This window comes from Saccopteryx bilineata, chromosome 7 (assembly GCF_036850765.1).
Source record: "Saccopteryx bilineata isolate mSacBil1 chromosome 7, mSacBil1_pri_phased_curated, whole genome shotgun sequence".
In the NCBI taxonomy this organism is placed as follows: Eukaryota; Metazoa; Chordata; class Mammalia; order Chiroptera; family Emballonuridae; genus Saccopteryx; species Saccopteryx bilineata.
In genome coordinates, this window is record NC_089496.1 from 41969513 (window position 1) to 41982586 (window position 13074).

Genomic DNA, 13074 nt, shown 5'->3' on the forward strand with positions numbered 1-13074 from the left:
TGACAGTGTATGTTGAGGCTGGAGCTGGGGATGGAATTGGGAATGCTACTTTTTGAAGAGGTGACATTTGAGCTAAATATTAAGGGATGAAAAAGAACAGCCACGGGAAGAGCATTTATGGCAGAGGTGTAGCAATTGGGTAAACCCTGAGGTTGGAAAGAATTGGCTTGTGTCTAGCGTGGTTCTAGCACAGGGACCAAGGGGAAGTGTGTGTGTGATTAGGACAGAGAGAGAGATAAGGGTAGAAGTCAGTTAATGCAGGGGCTTGTGATTTGTGGTAAAGTTTTCATTCTATTCTAAGTGCAGTGGGAAACTGTTGAAAGTTTCGAAAAGATTTTATTTATTGTCTTTAGAGAAAGGAGAGAGAGAAAGTTGGGAGGAGCAGGAAGCATCAACTCCCATATGTGCCTTGACCAGGCAAGCCCAGGGTTTCGAACCAGCAACCACAGCGTTCCAGGTCGATGGAGTTTCTGACTCTGCACCATCACAGGTCAGGCATCGGAAGGTTTTTAATAGGAGTGATGTGATACGACTTTCTGTGTGTGTGATGATAAAAATTACATAAAATGTACTATGTTAACCATTTTTAAGTGTGTAGTTCAGAGGCGTTCAGTGCAGTCACATCACATGGCCATCGCCACTGCACGTCTCCAGAACATCTTCATGCAGAAATGAAACTGTACCCTAAGCTTCAAACCATAACTCTCCATTCTCCCACTTCCCCCGCCCCTGGTAACCACCATTCTACTTTCTATCTGTGTATCTGAATGTTGGAGCTGCCTGTGTTAATAGTGAACAGCACCAGATGTTAGACCTTGGTCCTTGTGTTCTGGCTAAGAAAGAATTCAGAGCCAAGACTCAAATACAAGTGAAAGTTTATGTAGAAGGTCAGCGGTAGAAGATACGAGCTGTGGAAGTAAGCCAGCTGGGCTGTGCAGACTTGGGAAACAAGCTACAGAGGCAAGAGAAGGGCTCTTGTAGCTGAGGGGAGAGAAAGGCAAAAAAAAACGTGCCTGGGGGAAGGGGAAGAGGAAAAGGCCGCTGTGCTACAGAGAGAGAATATGCGCCAGGCCCCTTGCCTTACAGGGTTTTTTTTTTTAAATTTATTTTTTATTTTTTATTTAGTGAGATGAGGGGAGGCAGAGACAGACTCCCACATGTGCCCAATCGGGATCCAACTGTCAAGCTCACTAGGGGGTGATGCTCTGCCCATCTGGGGCTATTGATTTGTTGCAGCTGGAGCCATTTTTTTTAGCAACTGAGGAGGAGCTCATGGAACCATCTTCAGTGCCCAAGGCCAACTCACTTGAGCCAATCAAGCCATGGCTGCAGGAGGGGAAGAGGGTGGGGAGGGGAGGCGAAGCAGTTGGTTGCTTCTCCTGTGTGCCCTGACTGGGAGTGGAACCCAGGACTTCCACACGCTGGGCCCGTGCTCTACCACTGAGCCAACCAGCCAGGGCCTGTTTCCAGCATTGGCTATTGTGACTATAATGCTGCAATGACCATTGGTTCACGAGTATCTTTTTGAGTCCCTGCTTTCAGTTCTTTTGTGATTATACCCAGAAGTGGAATTACTAGATCATATGGTAATTCTGTGTTTATTTTTTTTGAAGAACTGTCATACTGTTTTCTACAATGGCTGCAGCACTTCATGTTCCTACCAGCAGTGCACAAGAGTTTCAGTTTCTCCATATCTAAAACCAACACCTGGTTTTTCGATAATAGCTTGTGGGGGAGGAACAAACTTTACTCTCAAGATTCTTTTGGTTGGTGTAATAATCAAATAGACATGGAACAGATTAGCAAGAGAAGATAACCAAATTTAACCCATAAATATGTGTAGGAATCTTACATACCTGAGAGAGTCAGAAACCTCATATACAGGCAAGGTTCAGAGACAGAAGAGGAGCGTGGGTATGTAAGACATCCGGAGCTAGGGACGAGGTAAGGTGTGTTGAGGGCTTCAAGGGTCATTGTAGGATGGTAATAAGAGCAGATGCTTAGTGAATAGAAGTTTGTCCAGCCCTACAGTTAGGCCAAAAGAGGTTATTTCTGGTCAGCTCTTATTCTGGGCAAGTCCCCCACTTCAAGTTTGTAAGGCCAGCGGCCACTGCCATTGTCATGGCCATTCCCGTGCAGGTTCCCATTGGACTCGGGCAGACAGTAAAGAAACAGTGGAGCCAAAAAATGGTGGGCCATTCCTTTATTCAAGTCTCATACCGGCTAATGAGCAAACAGACACACAGGGCTCACAAAGCCACTGACAAATTCTCTGGTTCCACAACCAGGAGAATCTTCTCTGTTTTTTTCCTAGAATCAAAGGCCTCGCCAGTCCCAAAGCCCCTCACCTCTGGTTCCCCAGCTTCTCCTCTCCCTTTCCCTGCCGTCTTGGCTTCTTTCTCAGCACTCTGCATCCTCTCTGCGCTCACTCTCCAAAACTGGCTTCCTCCTCATTCTCCTCCTTCTCTCCTTTTAAAACTTTTTTGGCGCCAAAACCTCTCCTCCAGCACACATTAGCATAACAATGGCCCTTACCAAGCAGGAAGGTAATTGGCAATTTCACAGATCACATACCTGGTGTCCAGCGCCATTTTTAACAACAAAAGTGAGCAAACTCAAAAAACACAAATTTTACAAACTCACTTGCCCAACAAGGTCCAAATAGGTGTTCCATGTCATACCTAAAGAACTGACTTGCGCCTGACCAGGTGGTGGCGCAGTGGATAGAGCGTCGAACTGGGATGCAGAGGACCCAGGTTCGAGACCCCGAGGTCGCCAGCTTGAGCGCGGGCTCATCTGGTTTGAGCGAGGCTCACCAGTTTGAACCCAAAGGTTGCTGGCTCCAGCAAGGGGTTACTCGGTCTGCTGAGGGCCCGCTGTCAAGGCACATATGAGAAAGCAAACAATGAACAACTAAGGTGTTGCAACGCGCAAAGAAAAACTAATGATTGATGCTTCTCATCTCTCTCTGTTCCTGTCTGTCTGTCCCTGTCTATGCCTCTCTCTGACTCACTCTCTGTCTCTGTAAAAAAAAAAAAAAAAAAAAAAAGGGAACTAACTTGTAACTTTGACTTTAATGGCCCTATTTGTTGCTATCTATCATTGCTGCTTCATAAAGAAATTTGAGATTTGGACAGTGGTTACCAAACTTTGCTCTACATTGAAATAACCTAGGGCTCTTTAAAAAATATTGATGCCTGACTTCCACTCCCAGGCATGCTACAAATATTGATCGACTTACGACCCATGCAACTTACGCCCATTCGACTTTATGACCATAATTGCTAGCCATGACTGCTCCGCGTCTGGCAGCGCAAGCGTTGCCCAGCTGGGCGTACGACAGTGCGGACCAGCTTCCGGCAGCACTACCATCTCCGTGTGCACCATTTCAACTGTTATCCCAGACTCAGTACAGCAATTTGTGTTTTGTTTCTTGGATATTTTTCATCAGACCCCTCCCAAGATGTCTACCAAGAGGAAACTGTCTTTGCAAATATTAAACCAGTTGTACTGGTAATGCAGTGTTTTACTTAAACCTGACAAATGTAAAAATAAGAAACAAAATGGTGTAGAGATGATACAAATGGCATAAAATGAACACAAAATTATGATATATAATAATGAAAAAATTATGATAAAATATGACTTAGAGATTTTTATAACATCATTTCTGTACATATTCACCATTCTGTACATATTCATCATTCTGTACATATAACACCAGTACTGTACATATAGCCTACTCAACTTATGACCAAATCATGTTACGACCGGTCTGTCGGAACCAATCGTGGCCGTAAGTCGAGCACTAGCTGTAATTTATTGAAATGGGGTGTGACCTGGCACTGGGATTTTGAAAAAACTCTCTAGGTGATTTTAAGGTGAAACATTCCCTGAGTTGAGGCCAAAGACTGCAATTGTATCCTTGTAGGAATCTTAGTCATCTCTGCTGGGCGTGCTTGGAATTGCTTGTTTAGAGGAACCTTAGAACAGTTTTCAGGCCTTCTTGGGTTGCTTCAGAGAATTCCTCATGGGCCTTTGTCCTGCTCGGCCCTTTGTCAGGCTTAAACTGGTTCTTGGCAGTCTTTTTAAGTTAGAGAAGGCTCCAGGGTGTCCTTTCTTCCTGGGAGCTGTCACACCCACTTGCTTCTTTGGTGTCCTTTTGTAGTTCCCTAGTGCGGAGTGGGGTTAGCTACTCCCAGCTTCTCCCCTCTGCTGCTCCCAAAGAGAAAGCCTTTCATACCCACTGTTTTACTGTAGAAACACATAGAAAACACACTGTTTCACTATAGAAAAGCATACACAAACCCAAGCAAGGCACGAAGCGTGCACACTTTTTTACTGTAGCAGTCCCTATAAAGGTTTCTGCCTTCTCTCTGCAATGGACTGCTTTAATTTTGTTGAGGGCAGTGGTGAGCGGACACGTTCCATACAGAGTCAAGGCTCTGAAGACCTTTCATGAGGCCTCTTTCTGAATCTGATGGTACAGTCAAGTGATATTCAGTCAGTGTAGAGCAGGGGTCTCAAACTCAACTCAGCATGTGGGCCGCAGAGCAAGATCACAGCCGTTTGGCGGGCCGCACTAGGTCTACAAAAGGCAACTGTTACTCAACACTTTTCTCACTGCAGTTGAAAACAAAAAAAAATCAGTGCAACAAGCACAATCGTACATGCAGTTTACTCAGTGTCACAAAACGACCAGAAACTGTAGTTCGCATCACAACTGCTGTTAACTAAGCTAATATCTAGCTAGGATGCTAGAGAAATGAAAAATACAAGTAGGCCCCTAGGCTTACTTAATTTTATCCAAAATATTTTGAACTTCGTGGATTAGTCTGCGGGCCGCACAAAATGGTGTAGAGCATGAAGGGACTCTTAATGTTTGCAGCTTAGGTCTGTGGGGCCTGTGGGGCCTCACACTGAGATGCTGGGTATAAACTAGGTCTCCTTGTTGCCTGGGATTTATTACTTTGAAGGTATATCTTTCTCATCTCTGTGTCCTCCTTGCTCGCTACCAGTCTGTTTTTATTCTGTGTCTGGTGGTGGTACTGTCAGTGTAGGTAGCTAGACATTAATAAGGGAAAGGAGCAAAGAGAAGCAGACACTGAAAAGCCTGCTTGCTTCACTAGGAAATGCCAGCTTCAGACATTCCGGAGGATGGCAGCCCTGCCCTGCTAAGGGGATTAACACTCCTCCTCCCTCCCCCGTGTAGGGAGGACCAGCTTTTCAGTCTCCCCAGAGACTAGACTACTGGGGGGAGGAATAGGAACAGGAGACATTCCTCTGCTGGACTATGCCCAGAAGTCAAGATGGCACTGGGGGCATCTTCCACTTTGAGGCATGGGCAGTAATAATGAAGGGGCCACAGAGGCCTGTCAGTCTAAGCTAGGAAAAGGATTGGATTGGTTAGAGGAAGGATCCAGTACAGCCTGAGAAAGATAGGGAAGTTGGTTGGTTAGTTTAAAGGTTGCCTAGTTTTCTCCAACCTGAAATAATATAATCCAGGCTTAACAAAGAGCTGGCTTTCTTCTCTCTCTTGGGAACATGTGCTCACCCCATTCGTTTCGGGCATTCCCCAAGTAGCCGTGCAGTGCCAGGAGCTACACGGGCTGGCCCCTGCCTGGGAGTCGGCCACCGTGACTCCCAAGTGCAGGCTTCAAGCAGGTACCTGAGCAGAGTGCCAGCCAGAGAGCATCCCGGAACACAGCCTATGCTGGCTGGCTGAGGACGCGCTGGACTGAGTTCATGGCATGGAAAATCTGGACACTGGTCTTTGTACTGAGCCAATGAGGACTAGGCTGGACTTGATCCATGGCAGGACGGGTGGAGATGAGACCCTGGGAACCTGTGGGCAGCCTCCGTTTCAACCCCGAATAAATCTCATCACGAAGTTCATGCCCCCACATGTGGGTCTCAGTGCTTTTCTAACGACTCCGTGGAAGAGCCTTGTTTCCACCCGCACCAGTCCTGCCCCTCACCCTGTAAGCAGAGCTCGTGGGGGTGAGCAGGCTTTCATTCTGAAGCTTGTACTTACTTGGAAGGGTTGACTTTTTAATTTAATTACTGATCTTAGGGAGCAAGCAAGAGAGAGAGAGAGAACAAGCAAAGGAAACATCATCTGTTTCTGTGTGTTCCCCGACCAGGGATGGAACCAGCCACCTTTTCACATCAGGACGATGCTCTCACTGGTCGAGCTAGCTGTCCGGCCAGGATGAAGGACTTTGCTTTTTATAGATTAGGCTCCATATGTTTGACCTTTTCTGTCCACCCCTTATCCCTCCGTGGACCCCCTGTTCTCTAATGTCATGGGATTTGTCACTTTTGTGGCATTTTATAAAACCTATGAATTCTAATAGGCCTGGGTTTAAGGACCCTTTTAATTTTAAAAATTTATTTAGAGAGAAAGAGGAAGGGAGAGAGAGGATGGGAAAGAGAGAGAAAAACAAAACAGAACACTGATTTGCTTTTCCACCCATTTATGCATTCATTGGTTGATTCATGTATGTGCCCTGACTGGGGATCGAACCCGCAACCTTGGCGTATTGGAACTACACTTTGACCAACTGAGCTACCCAGCCAGGGCTTTCAGGACCCTTTTTAAAGGAAGGGAGATCCTGAATGGAGATAAAGATTCTGAACTTGTGGACTTGTAGCTCTTACCAAAGTTCAGGAAGGTGACGTTGTTACCAGAGTAAAGGGTTCCGTTTACCTTTGCGCATCAAAGCCCATTCAAATGTGAACAGTAGCTCACGGCAAAGAAAGTGGAGGTTTATTAGTTGAGAAAATGGCACCAATCCTGGAGTCACAGGTAAGCCAGTGCTAAAAGACCTGGCTCCCTCATGGCTTCTAGGATAAGGTTACTCAGAGGAAAAGTCATTAATCTTGGTGGCTAAAGGAGTTGGAGTCATGGGCTCTCCTGATTGGTTGGGGCCGGGGTATCTGGTCCTGTTGTCAGCCACGGCCTTGCTCTGTCTGACTTCATGAGGGTGTGGTCAGTAGGGTCATTCTACTTTCATGGGCCTGGGGCTAAAACATAAAACACAACTGAAGTCGAGTTATCTTTAGCTTGGCTGAAAAAACTCTGTCTGTGGTCAGCAGACCCCAGGCTTTGTTCTTTTCTTTTTTTTTTTTTTTTTACGGAGAGAGAGAGACAGACAGATAGACAGGGACAGACAGACAGGAACAGAGAGATGAGAAGCATCAATCATTAGTTTTTCGTTGCGCATTGCGACACCTTAGTTGTTCATTGATTGCTTTCTCATATGTGCCTTGACCGCAGGCCTTCAGCAGACCGAGTAACACTTGCTTGACCTTGGGTCCAAGCTGGTGAGATTGCTTTCTCATATGTGCCTTGACCGCAGGCCTTCAGCAGACCGAGTAACCCTTGCTTGACCTTGGGTCCAAGCTGGTGAGCTTTTTGCTCAAACCAGATGAGCCCGCGCTCAAGCTGGCGACCTTGGGGTCTCGAACCTGTGTCCTCTGCATCCCAGTCTGATGCTCTATTCACTGCACCACTGCCTGGTCAGGCCACAGGCTTTGTTCTTTTTTTTTTTTTTTTTTTGTATTTTTCTGAAGCTGGAAACGGGGAGGCAGTCAGACAGACTCCCGCATGCGCCCGATCGGGATCCACCTGGCATGCCCACCAGGGGGCGATGCTCTGCCCATCTGGGGCATCGCTCTGCTGCAATCAGAGCCATTCTAGCACTTGAGGCAGAGGCCATAGAGCCATCTTCAGCACCCGGGCAAACTTTGCTCCAATGAAGCCTTGGCTGTGGGAGGGGAAGAGAGAGACAGAGAGGAAGGAGAGGGGGAGGGGTGGAGAAGCAGATGGGCGCCTCTTCTGTGTGCCCTGGCCGGGAATCGAACCCGGGACTCCTGCACGCCAAGCCGACGCTCTACCACTGAGCCAACTGGCCAGGGTACAGGCTTTATTCTTAAGATAGATTGGTACTGATCAGAATCTGATGTCCTAAGGATTAATGATAAAGGAAAGGAGTGGATGGGCAGGAAGGAGAAAGGGCTGTGTTAAAGACATGGAGTTCCTGCCAGACCTGTGGTGGCGCAGTGGATAAAGCATCGACCTGGAATGCTGAGGTTGCCAGTTCAAAACCCTGGCCTTGCCCGGTCAAGGCACATATGGGAGTTGAAGTTTCCTGCTCCTCCCCCCTTCTCTCTCTCACTCTCTCTCTCTCTCTCTCTCTCTCTCTCTTCCCTCTAAAATGAATAAATAAATAAATAAAAATAATTAAAAAAAAAAAAAAAGACATGGAGTTCCTGCACAGTTACAAAGTCTGATTGCCTGGATAAAATTCTTAGGCAGGTTAACCTCTCTAAGCCTTAATTTGATCATCTTTAATGTGAGAATAACAACTACTTTCTTTTGGGGTTATTGCAGATATTGAATGAAATACCTCTTGTGAAGTGTTTACTTCAGAATCAGGCATATGAGAACTCAATAATTGTTCACCACTCAGTTTCTGCTATTGTTTTTGTTAATGTTGTCTGGAAAGAAAGGGTGTATGGAACTGCATGCTAGCCAGAACAAGGGCCAGGTCCTGGGGCATGCAGTCTGAACCACCAGAGGCAGGGCTAGATGGAGAAGACAAACATGTCTACTGTCCTGGAGATGACAGGGCTTCCTATACAGTGGGTTTGGGGAAGAAAGAGTTATGTTATTTTGAAAGAATTTACATTGGCTAGAGATAGGAGGCCGGGGGGTGGGAGAAGGTGAGCCAGAGAAAGTTCTGGGATAGTCCTGAAAGAAATATTTGATGCTTCTAGATTGGCTGTGGGCAACAGTGGAGTCTGGGAGCAGGATGTGGTGGCATCTGGTGGTCCTGTATTCTTTTTTTTTTTTCCTGTATTCCTTTTTATAAGAACTGAAATAGCTGCCTGGCTGTTGATTCAGCTTCCATGTACATTCAGGAATGCGAGCAGTCTTTTGTTGGCTTTGCACCCCCCACCCAACCCCGCTGTTAACTGATTCACCTCCCTGGTCACTTCCTCCTGCCATTGTCCTGCCGTAATTTAATTTTAGGACGTTAGGATATTTCAGAAATTTTCTCTTGTTTTCTTGCTATGAAAGAGAGGTGGTGGCTTTTCCCTTCCTGGTTACTTGAAGATTGGCTGCCATCATGAATAACACAGTAACTATTTAGACCAGGAAGTTCATGACCAGCAGATTACTTCAGCAGAAACAAACGGTCACTGGTGTCCTTCACCCTGGAAAGGCAACAGTACCTAAGACAAATTCAGGAAAAACTAGCCAAAATGTACAAGACCACACCAGATGTCATCTCTGTGTTTGGGTTCAGAACCCATTTTGGTGGGCACAACAACTGGCTTTGGCATGATTTATGATTCTTGGGTTAGACAAAGACAAAGGGACCCAAATACAGACTGGCCTGTATGAGAATAGAAGACCCTGAGAAAACGGGAGGAAACGCAAGGACAGAGCAAAGCAAGTCAGCGGGACTGGGAGGGCCGGTGTTGATGCTGGCAAGAGGGAGCGAAGATTCCTCAGGGACCTTAGCCGGGGGGATTGCGCAGATTTTTCATGAGAGGATTAGTAAATTCAGAACTATTTAAATTTATTTATTTATTTATTTTTTACAGAGACAGAGAGTGAGTCAGAGAGGGATAGACAGGGACAGACAGACAGGAACGGAGAGAGATGAGAAGCATCCATCATTAGTTTTTCACTGTGCATTGCAACACCTTAGTTGTTCATTGATTGCTTTCTCATATGTGCCTTGACCAAGGGCCTTCAGCAGACCGAGTAACCCCTTGCTGGAGCCAGCGACCTTGGGTTCAAGCTGGTGAGCTTTGCTCAAACCAGATGAGCCCGCGCTCAAGCTGGCGACCTTGGGGTCTCGAACCTGGGTCCTCTGCATCCCAGTCTGACGCTTTATCCACTGTGCCACTGCCTGGTCAGGCTCAGAACTATTATGAGGGGAAAAACGAGGAGGGGTGGTGGTGAAGAGCCCGAGCTTTGAATACTACCTCTACCACTGTCCAGTTGTACGACCTTAGGCAAGTTATTTAACTTCTCTGTGCCTCGGTGTTCTTACCTGGTAAGTGAGAACATTAGTGTGGGATGTTGTGAGGATTAAATGAGTTAATTCATATAAGGACCTTGGGACAGAATCTGAAACAAAGTGATTGTAGTAATGGTTGTTGCTGTTATTTAATAAAACTACCATCTTTGCCTCTGGTTTTGAGTCTTCCTTTTTTGGCCTTGGGTGTGTGTAGTGACCTATACTTTCTAGGCTGCCATTGTAATCTTCACTTGCCAAAATATCTTGGGGTCTATGTTCTCACTTCTCCTCTGCTGGCTTTGCTTTCGAGGCCTGTTGTGACTGCTTCAGGACGGGCCCCCTGTCGTGACTGCTTCAGGACAGGCCCCCTGTGGTGACTGCTTCAGGATGGGGCCCCTGTGGTGACTGCTTCAGGACGGGGCCCCTGTGGTGACTGCTTCAGGACGGGCCCCCTGTCGTGACTGCTTCAGGACCGGGCCCCCTGTGGTGACTGCTTCAGGACGGGGCCCCTGTGGTGACTGCTTCAGGACGGGCCCCCTGTGGTGACTGCTTCAGGACGGGGCCCCTGTGGTGACTGCTTCAGGACGGGGCCCCTGTGGTGACTGCTTCAGGACGGGCCCCCTGTGGTGACTGCTTCAGGACGGGCCCCCTGTCGTGACTGCTTCAGGATCCTTCCATTGGGCTTTGCCTTTTTAAAGGAGAAGGAGAAATACCTGTGACACATTTACGCTGGTGACCTGTATTTGAATAGACTCCTAAATGTTATATTCATAATTTTTTTTATTTTTATTTTTATTTTTTGTATTTTTCTGAAGCTGGAAACGGGGAGAGACAGTCAGACAGACTCCCGCATGCACCCGACCGGGATCCACCCGGCACGCCCACCAGGGGCGACGCTCTGCCCACCAGGGGGCGATGCTCTGCCCCTCCGGGGCATCGCTCTGTTGTGACCAGAGCCACTCTAGTGCCTGGGGCAGAGGCCAAGGAGCCATCCCCAGCGCCCGGGCCCTCTTTGCTCCAATGGAGCCTTGGCTGCGGGAAGGGAAGTGAGAGACAGAGAGGAAGGAGAAGGGGAGGGGTGGAGAAGCAGATGGACGCTTCTCCTGTGTGCCCTGACCGGGAATCGATCCCGGGACTTCTGCACGCCAGGCTGACGCTCTACCACTGAGCCAACCGGCCAGGGCCTTATATTCATAATTTTAGTAACAAATGACAAGAAGTCATTCAAAGAATTTTGTGATTATGGTGGCATTTTTTTAAAAAAGATATTTTCAATGAATTGACACTTATTTCTGCATGTTGTTAGGCCTGAGGGCCTCTTCCATTCTTGTCAAGGGGAGTGCTCATCTTCTCTCCTTTCATACAACATATCATTTATTTCTATTTTAAATTTATTAAATGAAGAGCTGTGTAAATGAAACTGATTAAAGACCTAGAAGTTTGCTGAGTGGTGGAGAAAGTCGGCAACGAAGGTGGCATTGTTCCAAATCAAAACTATCTCTGTCTGTTCTGTTCTGTTACAGGTCGTGACTAATGGCCTTTTTTCTTCTCAGTTTTACAGAGTTAATTCAGAGTTGGAGGCAACCTTGCTGAAGATGAAGAGTATACCATATTAGTGGAGGAGGAGGAGGAGATTTTTTCTTTTCCCTTCGAAAGTCTTGCTTGTTTGGTGGCTTGCCTTTAGCTAGAACTTTTCTGCTGTCTGTTCGCTTCATGAGAGATGATTTTTACAATCTCAAGAAAAAATATGTCCCAGAAATTGAGTTTACTGTTGCTTGTATTTGGACTCATTTGGGGATTGATGTTACTGCACTATACTTTTCTACAACCCAGACATCAAAGCAGCGTCAAGTTACGTGAACAAATACTAGATTTAAGCAAGAGATATGTTAAAGCTCTAGCAGAGGAAAATAAGAACACAGTGGATTTGGAGAATGGCGCTTCGATGGCAGGATATGGTAAGATAACTACAATATTTCTAGTTTTCTCCTCTTTAGCCTATCCCCATTTAAAGATAGTCATGGAAAAAGGAAAAAAATAAAGATAGTCATGGAAATCTAACTCTTTACTTCATGCATAGGTCTTTACAAAGTAATTTTTTCTTGACTTTTTATGATGAAAATTCAAGTGTACTGAAAAATAGAAATAATATGTTAAATATCCATATATCCATTTTAAGTCTTTAACATTTTTCAGTATTTGTTGAAGAATATTTAAATTATAGAAATTGTGACATTTCATTAGTGACTAGATATTTCCATATGCATATCTTTAAAATGATCTTTTCCTACATAATTAAAATTATCATACTTGATTACTATTTACATTTTCCCAATTAGCCCAATATAGACCATCAATTATATAGTATCTGTTAATTCCTTGAAGCAGCTTTTGCTATAATTCCAGTATTGTTTGTTACCGTTCTCTCTGTCACATCCCTGGTCTGGCTGTGTTTTCAGTTCTCTATGCATACCATATTCTCTCTTGCCTTTAAGACTTAGAAAAAAGAGTGAGAGAAGAAATAGAACATTTTGTCTTCTTTATTTCAGTGTGTTTTTTTTATTTTTTATTTTTTTAGCTTAAACAACATGCATTTAATTCTCACTGATATGGAGGCTGAGAAGTCCAAGATCAAGGTGACAGCAGCTTTGGTTCTTTTTTTTTTTTTATTTATAAATAAAATTTTATTTTAATGGGGTGACATCAATAAATCAGGGTACATATATTAAAAAAAAACATTTCCAGGTTATCTTGTCATTTAGTTCTGTTGCATACCCATCACCCAAAGAGAGATCGTCCTCCGTCACCCTCTATCCAGTTTTCTTTGTACCTCTCCCCCTCTCCCTCCTTCCCTCCCCCCACCCCCCGTAATCACCACACTCCTGTCCATGACTCTTAGTCTCGCTTTTATGTCCCGCCAATGTATGGAATCCTGCAATTCTTGTTTTTTTCTGATCCGCTTATTTCACTCTGCATAATGTTATCAAGATTCCACCATTCTGCTGTAAGTGATCCGATGTCATCATTTCTTCTAGCT

The 13074-nt window shown here is 45.6% G+C and overlaps 1 protein-coding gene and 1 pseudogene across 1 annotated transcript in view; one reads left to right on the forward strand and one right to left on the reverse strand.

Moving 5' to 3' along the window:
• The window catches only part of CCDC126 (coiled-coil domain containing 126), a 37578-nt gene that overhangs the window by 11299 nt on the left and 13205 nt on the right, over positions 1 to 13074 (forward strand). Inside the window, exon 2 of the mRNA XM_066239894.1 lies at positions 11591 to 11995. Within this exon, the coding sequence (XP_066095991.1) occupies positions 11758 to 11995 (238 nt within the window). The 5' untranslated portion in view covers positions 11591 to 11757. The remainder of the gene's footprint in view (positions 1 to 11590; positions 11996 to 13074) is intronic.
• On the reverse strand, positions 11295 to 11406 carry LOC136311422 (U6atac minor spliceosomal RNA; annotated as a pseudogene).